Consider the following 16,546-nt stretch of genomic DNA (forward strand, 5'->3'; position numbering starts at 1 on the left):
GACCCTACTGGGGACCAGGGAAGGTAGTGGGGGCGTGGAGGACCCCAAAAGACCGCAGTGGGGATCACGGGGACCCTGCTGGGGACTGGGGAATGTGGTGGGGGTGTGGAGGACCCCAAAAAAATGCAATGGGGTCCATGGGGACCCTACTGGGGAACGGGGAACATGGTGGGGGCGTGGAGGACCCCAAAAAACCACAGTGGGTGCCATAGGAACCCTACTGGGGACTGGGAGGACCACAAGACACCGCAGTGGGGGCCACGGGGACCCTACTGGGGACCGGGGAACGTGGTGGGACCACGGAGGGCCCCAAGTGACCGCAGCGGGTACAAGCGGACCAGGCGACCGCGGAGATGTTGCTGGGCCTGAGGGGACACTGATGGGTCCCTGGAGGTGCCCCCAGGCCTCTTGGGGGGGGGCTTCACGGCCACCCAACGTGTCCCCCCCTCACCCCACCCCACCCCCCACCCCGGCCCGCAGGACGCGGTGAAGATCATGGCCAAGGACCTGGTGCGGACGCGGCGCTACGTGAAGAAGTTCATCACCATGCGGGCCAACGTCCAGGCCGTGTCCCTCAAGATCCAGACCCTCAAGTCCAACAACTCCATGGCCCAGGCCATGAAGGGGGGTCACCAAGGCCATGGCCACCATGAACCGCCAGGTGGGTGCCCGCGGGGGGGGGCGTCCTCAAGCTCTTGGGTGGCCACCGAGAGCTCTCCAGGGGTGGCCGTGAGGTTGTCCTTGAACCCGTGGCCACCAAGAGCTCTCCGGGGGTGGCCATGAGGTTGTCCTTGAGCCCGTGGCCACCAAGAGCTCTTCAGGGGTGGCCGCGAGGTTGTCCTTGAGCCCGTGGCCACCAAGAGCTCTCCGGGGGTGGCCGTGAGGATGTCCTTGAGCCCGTGGCCACCAAGAGCTCTCCGGGGGTGGCCGTGAGGATGTCCTTGAGCCCGTGGCCACCAAGAGCTCTTCAGAGGTGGCCATGAGGATGTCCTTGAGCCCATGGCCACCAAGATCTCCACAGGTGGGGCCATGAGGATGTCCTTGAACCTGTGACCACTACAAGGTGCCCTGGGGATGTCCCTGAGCCCGTGGCCACCATAAGGTGCTCCATGGGGTTGTCCCCAAGGCTGTGGCCATCGTGGCCTGCCCTGAAGTAGCCACGGGGACGTCTTTGAGAACGTGGCCACCACGAGTTGCTCTGGGGTGGACGCAAGGCTATCCCAAAGATCGTATGGCCACCTCAAGTCACCCGGGGCTAGCCACGGGGACGGTTGCCCTGGGCTAGCCGTGAGGATGTCCCCAAAGCCGTGGCCACCACCAGCTTCACCGGGGGGGGACGACACCCCGGTGGCCGCGGTCACCGCCGGCTGCTTGGGGCGGCCACGAGGATGTCGGTGGCCGCCACGGGCTGGTGGAGGGCATGCGCCCAAGGCCGCGGCTACCAGGAACCCACTCGCTGTGGCCGCCACGTAGTGGCCCCCCCGCGTCCCCACGTGCCACCAGCTGTGTCCCCCCCCCCCCAGCTGAAGCTGCCGCAGATCCAGAAGATCATGATGGAGTTTGAGAAGCAGGCGGAGATCATGGACATGAAGGAGGAGCTGATGAACGACGCCATCGACGACGCCATGGGGGACGAGGACGACGAGGAAGAGAGGTGGGGGGGGGAAGTATGGCGGGGGGGGACAGAGACGTGGGGACATTGGGGTTGTGGGGGACGCGAGGGGGCATTGGGGTCGTGGGGGGACACGAGGGGACATTGGGATGGTGGGGGGGGGCACAAGGGGACATTGGGGCCATGAGGGGACATTGGGATCGTGGGGGGACGAGGGGACATTGGGGGTTGGGGGGGGGGACACCAGGGGACATTGGGGTTGGGGGGGGGGACACAAAGGGTCATTGGGATCGTGGGGAGGACACAAGGGGACGTTGGGGTCATGGGGGGGACAGGAGGGGACATTGGGGTCATGGGGGGACACGAGGGGACATTGGGGTCATGGGGGGGCACGAGGGGACATTGGGGTCATGGGGGGACACGAGGGGACATTGGGGTCATGGGGGGGCACGAGGGGACATTGGGGTCATGGGGGGGCACGAGGGGACATTGGGGTCATGAGGGGACATTGGGATCGTGGGGGGACGAGGGGACATTGGGGTTGGGGGGGGGACACCAGGGGACATTGGGGTTGTGGGGGGGGACACAAAGGGTCATTGGGATCGTGGGGAGGACACGAGGGGACGTTGGGGTCGTGGGGGGACACGAGGGGACATTGGGGTCATGGGGGGACACGGGGGGGACATTGGGGTCATGGGGGACACGGGGGGACATTGGGTCGTGGGGGGGACACGAGGGGACATTGGGGTCATGAGGGGACATTGGGATCGTGGGGGGACGAGGGGACATTGGCGTTGGGGGGGGACACCAGGGGACATTGGGGTTGTGGGGGGGGACACAAAGGGTCATTGGGATCGTGGGGAGGACACGAGGGGACGTTGGGGTCATGGGGGGGACAGGAGGGGACATTGGATTGGGGGGGGGCTCAAGGGGACATTGGGATCATGGGGGGACACAAGGGGACATTGGGTGGGGACAGGAGGGGACATTGGGGTCGTGGGGGGGACACGAGGGGACATTGGGGTCGTGGGGGGGACAGGAGGGGACATTGGGGTCGTGGGGGGGACACGAGGGGACATTGGGGTCGTGCAGGGGACACGAGGGGACATTGGGGTTGTGGGGGGGACACGAGGGGGCATTGGGGTCATGGGGGGACACAAGGGGACATTGGGGGGGACAGGAGGGGACATTGGGGTCATGGGGGGGACACCAGGGGACATTGGGGTCATGGGGGGGACACGAGGGGACATTGGGGTCGTGCAGGGCACACGAGGGGACATTGGGGTTGTGGGGGGGACACCAGGGGACATTGGGGTCATGGGACATGGGGTCTGAGACCTGGGGGGGGACAGGGTGGGATCAGGGGACAATTTGGGAGTCCCGGTGTGACCTCTGACCCCCCACCCCTTGTTGTCCCCCCCCCCCCAGCGACGCGGTGGTGTCCCAGGTGCTGGACGAGCTGGGGCTGACCCTCACCGACGAGCTGGCAGTGAGTGGGGTGGGGGGGCCGGGGGGGGAATTTGGGGGGGGTTAGGAAGATTTGGGGGGGGGAATGGGGTCAATTTTGGGGGTGTTTTGGGGTTTTTAGGGGGCCAGAGGTGCCCTGGGGAGCGTTTTCGGGAGGCTCGGGGGGAGGACATTTTGGGGGGATTGGGGGGGGTGGGTTGGGGGGGGAGGGGGGGGGACACACAATGGGGTGGCGACCCCCTGACCTCTGCCCTTTGCCCCCAGCCCTGCCCCCGCCGGGGGGGTCGCTGGCGGCGGGGGAGGGCGGCGGTGCGGCTGCCGCTGCCGCATTGGCCGACGCCGACGCCGACCTCGAGGAGCGGCTCAAGAACCTGCGCCGGGACTGACCTCTGACCCCTGACCTCTGACCTCCGACCTCTGACCTCCGACCCTGGCCCCTGACCTCCGACCCCTGACCTCCGACCCCCAGCGACCTGCGTCCCCCCTCCACCCCGGAGCCGCCCTGCGCTGACCTCTGACCTTTGACCCCTACTTGGTGACCCCCCCCTCTGAGGGCTGACCCTTGACCTCTGGTGACCTCTGACCCACCCCGGGTGACCTTTGACCCTGCCCAAATACCCCAGAGGGGGGCATCTCCAACACTACAGGGCCTCCCCCCCCCCCCGGGTATTTTCACCCCCCCCAGGGGGTATAATTGCCCCCCCCCCCCCGGGGAATTGCCCCCCCTTTTCTGGGGTATTTGCCCCCCTCATTTTTTTTTGCCCCCCCCCCCCCATTTTTGCCCCTTTTCCTCTGGGTTATCGACTTTCTTGGACTATTTGCCCCCTCTCCGGGCCATTTTGCCCCCCCCCGGGCCATTTTGCCCCCCCCCCCCCGTGCATTATTTGCCCCCCCCACACCCCCCCAGGGGTATTTGCACTCCCTCCTGGGGGATATTTGCCCCCCCCCGGCCCCCCCGGATGGGGCAGTCGAGTTGAAACGGGGCAATAAAGGCTGCACGTTGGGACCTGCCGCTTCCCCCCCGCTGCTTCCTGGGGCCCCCAGTGCCTCCCAGTAAGGGACTGGGAGCACTGGGAGGAGGGGTGGTGTTGGGGTCGGGGGGGGGGGGATTCTCTGCTGGCTGCTACGGGGTTGGGCACCGGCGGGACCACGGCTCCGTGTCCGACAGCAAGCCACCGAAGAGCACGTTTCCATGCCAAAAAAACAACATTTTGGGGACAACGAAGGCGATGCTGGATGAGCTCAGCAGCCGCGGCCCCTTTTTGGGGTGAAAACTCTTCAAATTGGTGCATCCCAGCCCGCAAAGACTTCTCTTTCCAGGGGAACCCCCCCCCCCATTATTTAGCATCCCTGGCGGATCGGGATTTTGGGTGTGATTTCTGATGCTTTTCTCTTCCGAATGCGCGAACGCAGCGGGTCTGGAGCAGAAAACGAAGATTTTTTTGGTTAAAAAGGAAAAATAGCGATTTACGTGTTTCTTCCAGAAACGACGACTTCTGACTGACGTTTGGGGTGAGATGAGCCGGTTTTGGCACCTGCAAAACCCGGCAATGGGCATTTTGTGCTGCTCGAGGTTGCTGTTTGGGTGCCAATATATGTTTTTCCCACTCGAAATAAAAAAAAACCTGCAATAATGCCGAATTTCTGCAAAAAGCAGAAAATTTGCTGGTTTCCCAATAATCGCCAACCCCCTTTAGTTTTTTGTTTTGTTTTGTTTTGTTTTGTTTTGTTTTGCATTTATTTGCACTTCTCTTCCCATTCAGACTTTGAGCTTTTCCCGGGCTTGCACGGCCCCGGGAGAGCACGCCGCCCTAGAAAACACCGCTCCGCTCCAGAAGCGACCCAAAAAGGACCTAAATCACCCCAAAATAACGAGATTTGCGTTGCGGTGAGATTGGAGGTTGGAGCAGAGGCAAGGTAGGGAGCGCGCGAGAACGACCTCAGCGCCTGTTGGGGTGTGCGTTGAGCCTGATGGGGGAAGAACCCAGCGGAACCCAAAATGGTTGGTTTTAGCCCCAAAATGGGGACGTTTTTGGGAGCCTTGTCCTGGTGCGAGGACGGGATGGTTTGAGCCATCCAGGTTGGTTTGATGGGATGGGAGGAGGGTGCGTCCGTGGGGTTGTTGAAATAAATGTTTCTTTATCAAAAAAATTATGTATTTTATATTTATTTTAAGTATTTATGTATTGCATTTTTTTGTACGTTTCACGTCTTTTGTACATTTTTGCACAAATATGTGTATATTTCATTCGTAGCCTCCGGAGGTGGCTGGCAGGATGCTGACGTACGAGGTATGGCTCTTCGCCGGGCGCATTTTGGGGCATTTGGGGAATTTTAAACCATCCTGAAGACTCCAGCTCCCAGAAAATAGTTATTAAAAAAAAAATCATCATAATTTTTTGAAAAAAGGCCGTTTTGAGCAAGCGCTGCGTTGCGTTTCCCAGCCTTCCCCCCCCCCAAGGTAGTTAAAAATTAAAAGCTGTGTCAACACGGGCGGGTGGAATTTTAACCCCGAAAAATGAAAAAAGGTTGGGTCGGGATCCGGCCGTGACCTCCCGGCCCCGGGCGCCGCCGTTGGGGACGTCCTCGACGGGTGACCCCTCCCTCGGTCTTCCCTACAGCCCCGGCTCGTCGCTGCCCTCCTCTTCCTCGTCCAAGGCGGGGCTGATGGAGCTCCTGGATCGCCGCCGGTGGGAAGGAAACTTCTCCAGCACCTCGGTGAGTCCTCGGCCTCGTCCGTCCCTATGTCCTCCAACCCCTTTTCACCCCAAAAACCCAAGAAGCGTTGGCGGGGGCCTTCTTGAGCATTTTCTTGGCCACCTCTGATGGTGCAGGTACGGAGCTGGCCTCATCCCCGGTGGGGAATCTCTTCTTCATCCCCCCCGTCAGCGTCGGAAGGATGGAGGCATCTCGGTTGCATCTTATATGGCCAAAATCCCCCCTTTTTTTTTTCTTTTCTTTTTTTTTTCCCCCTGCAGCCACCGGCTGGAACCTTAACCAGAAGATTGTTGAAGGCAAGGAGAGACCTTCCTACCTGGAATGGGTGGATTTTGACGGCACGCTGCCGGCCGACGCCGTGTCCAACTGGAACAACTACACCAAGACGACGGAGTACGTCTGCTCAACGGAGGTGGACGGTTGCAACACCGGTGCCTACGTCCCCAGCCGGGGCCCGTTTTGCTTCTACCCGTTCTGGGAGTCTGAGCATAACGTGTCCAACTTCAAGGTGCTGGTCAACAGAGGAAAGCTGGAGGCGTTGCGTTGGGTGGACGACTCCTTCGGCGACGTGCCAGAAAACGCGGTGGAGGGCTGCCCCTCCGTTGACATCTACGTCGGCAGGAACCGGTACGGCTTGGGGAAGGTCTCCAAAGACCAGCGGGCTTTCTTCGTGGTGGTGGACCACAAGGAGGTTTGGTTCAAGTGGTACCAAGTCCTGGCCTTCCAGACGGGCCCGGGAGACGTCACCATCTCGGACGTCCGCTACAACACAAGCGAGGCAGTGGGGCGCGGGGAGGACGTCACCCTGACGAAGACCACGGTGAAGAACGAGGGCTGCCGAGGGACGCGGGAAGACGTCACCTTGGAAGAGGCCACCGAGGTGGTGCACGACTGGGAGCTGGACCAGAAGGTCTTCTCCACCGTCCGCGGAGCGTTGCAAGCCGCCCCCTTGGCCTTCAACGGGGTGAGCTGGGAGGCCACCAACGTCACCAGAATCACCTGGGTGGGGCGAGCCACCGCCGGCGAGTACGTTGTCCATACCCGCAAGGTTGAGGTGGAGGTGCGACCCCGTACGACGTGCACGGTGGCCTTGGTGGGACGCCAGCTGGACGGCCGCGTCCCGTTCACCGCACGGTTGACCCGCGACTTCGGCGACGACCAACCGCACCACGTGGCCGTGACGGGGGTGGCACGCAGCCGGGCGGTGGTGGACGTCCGGGCCGGCGTCGAGCAGTGCTCGCCCCTCGCTGGTTCCTCGCCGTGCCGATGAGGAAGGTTGGTGCCATGCAAAGCTTTTTTTTCCTTTTTTTCTTTTTTTCTTCCATTGGCATCTCTTGAAGCATGCAATTTCCGCCTTTTTTTTTTTTTTCTCAAATAACCCGCCTCTCTCCCCAAAACAATGCAGCAGCAACCTGGAACGCAAAAAAAAAATGCGGATTTTTTTTTTTTTTTGGCCTTCCTTGTGTTTTTCCTGGAATAACCCTCATCCCCCTCCGAACCGACATGGCAGCACCGTGCAATGTGGAAAAAAGGCACATTTTGAAGTCTGCATTTTCTGTTTTTTTTTCCCCCAAATAATAATAATAATTCCCCAATTCATCCCTCCCTGAAAAGATGCAACGTGGAGTACGGAAAAATACATTTTTTTGCAGTCTTCACCTTCTATATTTTTCTCAAGTAATCTCCATCTCAAAATGATACGGTAGCAGCCCAGAATGCAGAAAAACGCGTTTCTTGCCATCTCTGTTTTTCCTTTTTTTCTACGATCATTTTCCGCTGCGACGTCGCCGTTGCGTTTTCCCTCCCCTCGCGGTTTTGTGAAAAAAAATGCTCGCAAATCCAACGAACTGAGCCGCGTGGTGTGTTAGGGCGAGATGACGTGCAGGGGTCCGCCCCAAAATGGTTCAAGGTAAGTCGAAAAGTCAACGCGAATCAAAGAGGAGGAGTTGAAGCCTTCCATCCCGTGGGTAGACCGTTGGCCAACCCGTTGGCCAACCCGTTGGCCAACCCGTCTACGAACATTGGCTACCTTCCCCCAAAACCTCTCCTGCCACTTTTATGACGGGCGTGATGTCATTAGGGATGGACTGTCCCTGTGGTCGCTTCGGGTCAGGTGTCCCAGCCGTGTCCCCATGCATGCACGCTGCAACCACCGTGCAGTGCTGCAAACACCGCAGTGAGCTGCAACCACTGTGCACGTGCTACAAACGCTGCAGCGTGCCGCAAACCGCCGCGCCGCGAAGGCGACGCCGTGCCGCCAGCACCGCAGCACGCCGCGAGCCACGGGGGACGCCGCGAGCAAACACCGCGCCGTGCCGCCGGCGCCGCGCTGCAAGCCGCGTGCCGCGGCGCGAACGCACCAGGGCACGCGCGGCGCGGTCGCAGGCGGTGCAGCGCGAGCTGCGCGGCCGACGGTTTTCACCCCAACCCCCAATTTCTTGCATTGCCCGCGACCCCCCCCGGCGTGCAATTTCTTGCCCCCGCTCCCTGCAGACAAAGAAGCAGCGGAGCAGGGGCCGCAGAGAAATGGGTGAAACCGTCGTTACAGCGAGGGGGGGCGGGGTGAGGGGGGGGCGAACCCGCAGGGAGGAGGCCCCGGGTGTCCACCAAGAGGTCCATGAGGTAGGTCGGTCGTGGAGAGTTAAGGCCCCGGCGAGGAGGAGGTCGCTGGCTGCGGGGGTGACAACGAATAAATAGTTGGGGGGGGGGGGAAAGGGCGATAGGTCCTTGAGTGCTTAATTAGGGTGTCCTGGGGGTGAAGAGGAGGTTGGGGGGGTGTGGAGGGGGTGGGCGAGAGCCCGAAGAACCACGAGGCTGGTGGGGGACATCGACCAGCAGCTCATCTTCATCCCTGTCCGTGTCGGATCTCTGCTGGGACCAAGAATCGAGTTCTGGAGCCCCCAGGCTCTTGGGGGACATCGACCATCAGCCCATCTTCATCCTTATTCTTGGTGGATTTCCTCTGGGACCAGGGAACCAAGTTCTGGAGCCCCCAGGCTCTTGGGGGACATCAACCACCAGCCCATCTTCACCCTCTATCCGTGGAGGATCTCCTCCGGGATCAGGGAACCAAGTTCTGGAGCCACCAAGATCTTGGGGGGGGGGCATCAACCACCAGCTCATCTTCATCACCACCTGCTACATCTCAGGATTGCCATGTCCTGGAGCCCCCAGGCTCATGGAGGACATCAACCACCAGCCCATCTTCACCCTCTATCCGTGGAGGATCTCCTCTGGGACCAGGGAACCAAGTTCTGGAGCCCCCAGGCTCACGGAGGACGTCAACCATCAGCCCATCTTCACCTCCACCTACGTTACATCTCAAGACTGCTGTGTCTTGGAGCCTCCAGGCTCGTGTGGGACATCGACCATCAACCCATCTTCACCCCTGTCCATGGTAGATCTCCACTGGGACCAGGAACCAAGTTCTGGAGCCCCCAGGCTCTCGGAGGACATCAACCACCAACCCGTCTCCATCCCCATCCCCGTTGCCCCATCCAGCCACAGCAGCCACCACGAAACCATCGCCGGACGGCCGCATCCGCCCCACGCGCCCAACCTCTCCAAACCCCCTGGTGGCTGGAAAACCCCATCACCACCTCCTGGGGGCCACCACCAACCCCATCGCCACCTCCTCAGGACCACCACCCCCACCCCATCCTCTCCCAAACCCATCACCACCACCTCCTCAGGACCACTGCCACCACCCCATCCTCTCCCAACCCCATCAAGACCTCCTGGTGGACCACCACCACCAGCACCCCACAGGGACCACCGCCACCACCCCATCCTCTCCCAACCCCATCACCATCACCACCACCTCCTCGGGACCACCGCCACCACCCCATCCTCTCCCACCTCTCCCACCTCCTGGTGGACCACCACCAGCACCCCACGGGGACCACCACCGCCACCCCATCCTCTCCCAACTCTACCACCTCCTGGTGGAGCCCCACCACCCCAATCCTCTCCCAAACCCATCACCACCACCTCCTCAGGACCACCGCCACCACCCCATCCTCTTCCAACCCCATCACCATCACCTCATTCTCCTCTGGACCACCACCAGCACCCCATGGTGACCACCGCCACCACCCCATCCTCTCCCACCTCTACCACCTCCTGGTGGACCACCACCACCCCATCCTCTCCCAACCCCATCACCACCACCTCCTCGGGACCACCGCCACCACCCCATCCTCTCCCAACCCCATCAAGACCTCCTGGTGGACCACCACCACCACCCCATCCTCTCCAAACTCTACCACCTCCTGGTGGACCACCACCACCCCAATCCTCTCCCAACCCCATCACCACCACCTCCAGCACCCCACGGGGACCACCACCACCACCCCATCCTCTCCCAACCCCATCACCACCACCTCATTCTCCTCACGGGGACCACCACCACCACCCCAATCCTCTCCCAACCCCATCACGACCTCCTGGTGGACCACCACCACCCCAATCCTCTCCCAACCCCATCACCACCACCTCCAGCACCCCACGGGGACCACCACCGCCACCCCATCCTCTCCCAACCCCATCACCACCACCTCATTCTCCTCACAGGGACCACCACCACCACCCCATCCTCTCCCAACCCCATCACGACCTCCTGGTGGACCACCGCCACCACCCCATCCTCTCCTTCCCCCCCACCCCCCCCCCCCCCCACCCCCTCAATCACTTGTCCCTGGCGGCCGCCCGGGCGTGGATCCGCGTGTGGCGGGCGAGCGACGACTTGTTGCTGAAGCTCTTCCCGCAGTGGGCGCAGGGGAAGGGGCGCTCGCCCGTGTGCGAGCGCCCGTGCACCGTCAGGTCCGCCAGGTACTTGAAGCTCTTGCCGCAGGCCCCGCAGGGGTAGGGCCGCTCCTCGGTGTGCGACCGCCGGTGCATGGTGAGGTTGGACTGCTGGCTGAAGCGCTTGCCGCAGCGGGCGCAGGGGTAGGGCCGCTCGCCCGTGTGCGACCGCTGGTGCTTGTTGAGGTCCGAGGGGTTGGTGAAGGTCTTGCCGCAGGCGCCGCAGCCGTAGGGCCGCTCGCCGGTGTGGAGCCGCCGGTGGGTGGTGAGGGTGGAGAGGTGGCCGAAGCTCTTGCCGCACGAGCCGCAGGCGTAGGGCTTCACCCCGGTGTGGGTCCGCTGGTGGGTCTTGAGGTGGGTCAAGCGCCCGAAGCACTTGCCGCACTCGCCGCACTGGTAGGGGCGCTCCTTGCCGGGCGCCCGTATCGCCCGCGGCGCTTCTCCCTCCGGGCCCTCGGCGGCCTCGGAAGGTCCCCGGGGTGGTGGCCGCCGAGGGGTTGGGGGGGTCCCCTTGGGTCGGTGGGGGGGTCTCGTGGTCTGCGGGGGGGGGTCTGTAGGAAGCGGGCCTTCCGCGCGCCGCCGGGGGGTCTCGGCGCGCCGCGGGGTCTCCGTACGCTGGGGGGAGTCCGTCCGCTGGGGGGTCTTCGTGTGGCGGGGGGTCGCCGTCGGAGGGGGGGTCGCCGTCGGCTGGGGGGTCCTGACCGGGTTCTCCGTCGGCGGGGGGGTCCTGACGGGGGGGTCAGGCCGGAGGGGGCGGGGGAGGAGGCGCGGAAGGGCTCGGCGGGGGAAATTGGGGTCCTCCTGCTCGCCGTTCGCCGCCGTGCGACCTATGGGGTGGGGGGGGTGGGGGTGGGGAAGAGAAAATGGGGGGGGGCGCATGAGGTTGGGGAGCCCCCCCCAAGGGTGCTCCTCACCACCCTGGGGTCTCCTGCAGCAGCGGCGGAGGTGGTCCGCGTCCCGCCGCCGGGGGGAAAAACCCCAAATCCCCCGGAAAAAAACCCAAATCCCCCGGAAAAAAAAAAAAAAACAAATCCCCTGGAAAAAAACCAAATCCCATGGAAAAACCCCAAATCCCCTGGAAAAAAAACCAAATCCCCTGGAAAAACCCCAAATTCCTCGGAAAAAAACCCAAATCCCTTGGAAAAAATCCCAAATCCCCTCGAAAACACCCAAATCCCGTGGAAAAAAAAACCAAATCCCATTGGGTGGGGGCCACCCTTCTTCTCCCCCTCCTCAATACCCCAAGGGCTTTCCCAGCACCGGGGGGGGCTCTTTTTTGCCGGGGGGGGGGGGGACACAACCTGAGCTCCCCCCCCCCCAATATTTTGGGGGAAAACCCACCCTTTTCCTCCGACCCCGTACCTTTTACCCGCAGGTTCTCTCCCTCGGGGTCGAACTTGACCTTGCTCCGGGGGGGCCGGGGGGGCTCCGGGGGGGGGCTCGGGGGGGCCACGACCACCTCGGGGTGCTCCGCGTCCCCGGGGGCCTCCACCTTGACGCGCACCCTCACCTGCGGGACCCGAGCACAACGGGGGGGGGCCCCAAAGGTTAGGGGGGGGGGGGGGCGACCCTATATATTTTTTTTTTGGGGGGGGGGCATTGCAAAGGGGGCGCCGCCCTATATTTTGGGGGGTGTTGCTACCCTATTTTTTGGGGGGGGGGGCATTGCAAAGGGGGTGCTACCCTTTATTTTGGGGGTGTCACATTGGGGTCACTACCCTTTTTTGGGGGTGTCGCAATGGGGTCACTTCCCTTTATTTGGGGGTGTCACACTGGAGTCACTACCCTTTATTTTTGGGGTGTCGCATTGGGGTCACTACCCTTTTTTGGGGGTGTTGCAATGGGGTCGCTACCCTATTTTGGGGGGTCACAATGGGGACGCTACCCTTTATTTTGGGGGTGTCGCAATGGGGTCACTACTTTTTTTTGGGGGTGTCACACTGGAGTCGCTACCCTTTATTTTTGGGGTATCACGATGGGGCCGCTACCCTTTATTTTGGGGGATTTTCTGTTCGGGGTGCTACCCTTTATTTTGGGGGTGTCAAAATGGGGTCGCTACCCTATTTTTGGGGTGTCACAATGGGGTCACTACCCTTTATTTTGGGGGTGTCACGATGGGGACCCTGCCCTTTATTTTGGGGGATTTTCTGTTCAGGGTGCTACCCCTTATTTTGGGGGGTGTCACGATGGGGTCGCTACCCTATTTTGGTGGTGTCACACTGGAGATGCTACCCTGTATTTTGGGGGTGTCACACTGGGAATGCTACCCTTTATTTTTGGGGTATCACGATGGGGTCGCCACCCTTTATGTTGGTGGTGTCACACTGGGGACGCTACCCTTTATTTTGGGGGATGTCGCATTGGGGTCGCTACCCTTTATTTTGGGGCATTTTCTGTTCGGGGTGCTACCCTTTATTTTGGGGGTGTCACACTGGGGGTGCTACCCTTTATTTTGGGGGATGTCGCATTGGGGTCGCTACCCTTTTTTGGGGGTGTCACACTGGAGATGCTACCCTTTATTTTTGGGGGTGTCACGATGGGGTCGCTACCCTTTATTTTGGGGGTGTCACACCAGGGCTGCTACCCTATATTTTGTGGGATTTTCTGTTCGGGGTGCTACCCTTTATTTTGGGGGTGTCGCAATGGGGTCACTTCCCTTTATTTTGGGGGTGTCACGATGGGGACGTTACCCCATATTTTGGGAGCTGTCAAAATGGGGTCGCTACCCTATTTTGGGGGTGTCACGATGAGGTCGCTACCCTATTTTGGGGGTGTCACAGCAGGGTCACTTCCCTTTATTTTGGGGGTGTCGCAATGGGGTCACTACTTTTTTTTGGGGGTGTCACACTGGGGGTGCTACCCTTTATTTTGGGGGTGTCGCAATGGGGTCGCTACCCTTTATTTTGGGGGGTGTCACACTGGAGACGCTACCCTTTATTTTGGGGGATGTCGCATTGGGGTTGCTACCCTTTTTTGGGGGTGTCACACTGGAGATGCTACCCTTTATTTTTGGGGGTGTCACGATGGGGTCACTACCCTTTATTTGGGGGTGTTGCAATGGGGTTGCTACCCTATTTTGGGGGTGTCACACCAGGGATGCTACCCTATATTTTGTGGGATTTTCTGTTCGGGGTGCTACCCTATTTTGGGGGTGTCGCAATGGGGTCACTACTTTTTTTTGGGGGTGTCACACTGGGGATGCTACCCTTTATTTTGGGGGTGTCGCATTGGGGTCACTACCCTATTTTGGGGGTGTCACAATGGGGTCGCTACCCTTTATTTTGGGGCATTTTCTGTTCGGGGTGCTACCCTTTATTTTGGGGGTGTCACACTGGGATGCTACCCTTTATTTTGGGGGATGTCGTATTGGGGTCGCTACCCTTTTTTGGGGGTGTCACACTGGAGATGCCACCCTTTATTTTTGGGGGTGTCACGATGGGGTCGCCACCCTTTATTTTGGGGGTGTCACGATGGGGATGCTACCCTTTATTTTGGGGGTGTCGCAATGGGGTCACTACTTTTTTTTGGGGGTGTCACACTGGAGTCGCTACCCTTTATTTTTGGGGTGTCGCAATGGGGTCGCTACCCTTTATTTTTGGGGTATCACGATGGGGTCGCTACCCTATTTTGGGGGGTGTCGCAATGGGGCCGCTACCCTTTATTTTGGGGGATTTTCTGTTCGGGGTGCTACCCTTTATTTTGGGGGATGTCACAATGGGGTCACTACCCTATTTTGGGGGTGTCACAATGGGGTCACTACCCTTTATTTTGGGGGTGTCACGATGGGGACCCTGCCCTTTATTTTGGGGGATTTTCTGTTCAGGGTGCTACCCCTTATTTTGGGGGTGTCACTATGGGGTCACTACCCTTTATTTTGGGGGATTTTCTGTTCGGGGTTCTACCCTTTATTTTGGGGGTGTCGCAATGGGGTCGCTACCCTGTATTTTGGGGGTGTCACACTGGGAATGCTACTCTTTATTTTTGGGGTATCACGATGGGGTCGCCACCCTTTATGTTGGTGGTGTCACACTGGGGACGCTACCCTTTATTTTTGGGGTGTCGCAATGGGGTCGCTACCCTATTTTGGGGGTGTCGCAATGGGGTCGCTACCCTTTTTTTGGGGTGTCGCAATGGGGTCACTACTTTTTTTTGGGGGTGTCACACTGGAGTCACTACCCTTTATTTTTGGGGTGTCGCATTGGGGTCGCTACCCTTTTTTTGGGGTGTCGCAATGGGGTCGCTACCCTTTTTTGGGGTGTCGCAATGGGGTCGCTACCCTATTTTTGGCCGTCTGCGCCTGTTTTTTGGGGGATGATGAAGGCGCCCGCACCCCTTTTTGTGGGAACGAAGGCGCCCACACCCCTTTTTTTTTGGGGGGGGGGGGTGTACCACCTCCCCGCTCCCCTCACCTGCCGCTCGCCGCCCCCTCCGTCCCCCCTCCGGGGCTGGAAGCTCTCGGCCAGGGCGACGGCCTGGGCGCAGGATTCGGGGTGCCGGACCCAGACCCAGCTCTGGACGTCCTCGGGGAGGATGCAGAGGAACTGCTCGAGGACCAGCAGCTCCAGCACCTGCTCCTTGCTCAGCGCCTCCGGCCGCAGCCAGCCCCGGCACAGCTCCCGCAGCCTCCGCACCGCGTCCCCCGGCCCCGAGGCCTCCTGGTAGCGGAAGTGCCGAAAGCGGAGGCGCCGCAGCTCCGTCCCGGCTCCCCCCCCCCCGCAAGAAACCGGATCGGTGGGCCCCCAAACCGGATTGACTCCCCCCCCAGCCGAATCGGCGGCCCCCAAAACCGGATTGACGCCCGCCCCAGCCGAATCGGCGGCCCCCAAAACCGGATTGACGCCCGCCCCAGCCGAATCAGTGCCCCCCCAAACCGGATTGACGCCCGCCCCAGCCGAATCGGTGGCCCCCAAAACCGGATTGACGCCCCCCCCAGCCGGATCGGTGCTCCCCCAAGCAGAATTGGTGCCCCTCCCCACCGGATCGGTGGTCCCCCAAACCGGATTGACTCCCCCCCCAGCCGAATCGGCAGCCCCCCAAACCGGATTGACGCCCGCCCCAGCCGAATCAGTGGCCCCCGAAACCGGATTGACGCCCCCCACAGCCGAATCGGTGCCCCCCCAAACCGGATTGACTCCCCCCCCAGCCGAATCGGTGGCCCCCCCAGCCGGATTGGTGCTCCCCCAAGCAGAATTGGCGCCCCCCCCAGCCGAATTGGTGCCCCCCCCAGCTGGCTTGGTGCCCCCCCAAACCGGATTGACGCCCCCCCCAGCCGAATCGGCAGCCCCCAAAACTGGATTGACGCCTGCCCCAGCCGAATCGGTGGCCCCCCAAACCGGATTGACTCCCCCCCCCAGCCGAATCGGTGCTCCCCCAAGCAGGATCAGTGCCCCCCCCAGCTGGATCGGTGCCCCCCCCAACCGGATTGGTGGCCCCCCCAGCCGGGTTGACGCCCCCCCCAGCCGAATCGGTGGCCCCCCAAACCGGATTGACTCCCCCCCCAGCCGAATCGGTGCCCCCCCCAGCCGAATTGGCGCCCCCCCCAGCCGGATTGGTGCCCCCCCAAACCGAATTGGCGCCCCCCCCAGCTGGACTGGTGCCCCCCCAAACCGAATTGGTGTCCCCCCCAGCCGAATTGGTGCCCCCCCCAGCCGAATCGGTGCTCCCCCAAGCAGGATCGGTGCCCCCCCCAACCGGATTGGTGCCCCCCCCAGCCGAATTGGTGCCCCCCCCCGCCGGATCGGTGCCCCCCCAGGGTGACGGGAGGGAGGGGGTGGCCCGGCCCCGGCCCCCCCCCGGCTGCAGCAGTCGGCAGCTGGGGCGGCGGGGGGGGGGGTCCATGGGGGGGGGGATTTGGGATTTGGGGGGGGGGAGGGATTTGGGGGGGGGGGACTTGGAGGGGGATTTGGGGGGGGATTTGGGATTGGGGGGTTGGATTTGGGATTGGGG

General features: G+C 61.6%; 3 protein-coding genes across 3 annotated transcripts; 2 read left to right on the top strand and 1 right to left on the bottom strand.

The window, feature by feature from the left end:
* Nucleotides 1–370: 370 nt before the first annotated feature.
* CHMP2A (charged multivesicular body protein 2A) lies at nucleotides 371–4,085 on the top strand (the record flags this gene model as incomplete). The annotated part of the gene is given in 5 exon segments (XM_080609464.1): nucleotides 371–624; nucleotides 626–661; nucleotides 1,524–1,654; nucleotides 3,041–3,101; nucleotides 3,344–4,085. Coding segments are annotated over 5 exon segments (611 nt in total), but the record flags the coding sequence as incomplete, so codon positions are not given.
* A 97-nt stretch (nucleotides 4,086–4,182) lies between these two features.
* Nucleotides 4,183–7,640, top strand: LOC308187282 (natterin-3-like). Its single transcript, XM_080609465.1, has 5 exons — nucleotides 4,183–4,591; nucleotides 4,843–4,996; nucleotides 5,335–5,370; nucleotides 5,701–5,797; nucleotides 6,058–7,640. Exons 3-5 carry the CDS (start codon nucleotides 5,356–5,358, stop codon nucleotides 7,065–7,067), a joined length of 1,122 nt encoding a protein of 373 aa, XP_080465591.1. The 5' UTR covers nucleotides 4,183–4,591; nucleotides 4,843–4,996; nucleotides 5,335–5,355; the 3' UTR covers nucleotides 7,068–7,640.
* Nucleotides 7,641–7,782: 142 nt separating this feature from the next.
* Nucleotides 7,783–15,549, bottom strand: LOC308187283 (uncharacterized protein; the record flags this gene model as incomplete). The annotated part of the gene is made up of 4 exons (XM_080609466.1): nucleotides 7,783–9,185; nucleotides 10,488–11,427; nucleotides 11,963–12,110; nucleotides 15,010–15,549. Coding segments are annotated over 4 exons (1,695 nt in total), but the record flags the coding sequence as incomplete, so codon positions are not given.
* Nucleotides 15,550–16,546: the final 997 nt, after the last annotated feature.

This window comes from Anser brachyrhynchus (genome assembly GCF_964034855.1).
Source record: "Anser brachyrhynchus genome assembly, contig: SCAFFOLD_654, whole genome shotgun sequence".
NCBI lineage: Eukaryota > Metazoa > Chordata > Aves > Anseriformes > Anatidae > Anser > Anser brachyrhynchus.

Bases quoted from the DNA above. Each gene is read 5' to 3' on its own strand.
- LOC308187282 (XM_080609465.1), top strand. The intron at 5,798-6,057 runs GTGAGTCCTCGG...TTCCCCCTGCAG, and splicing joins GAAACTTCTCCAGCACCTCG to CCACCGGCTGGAACCTTAAC.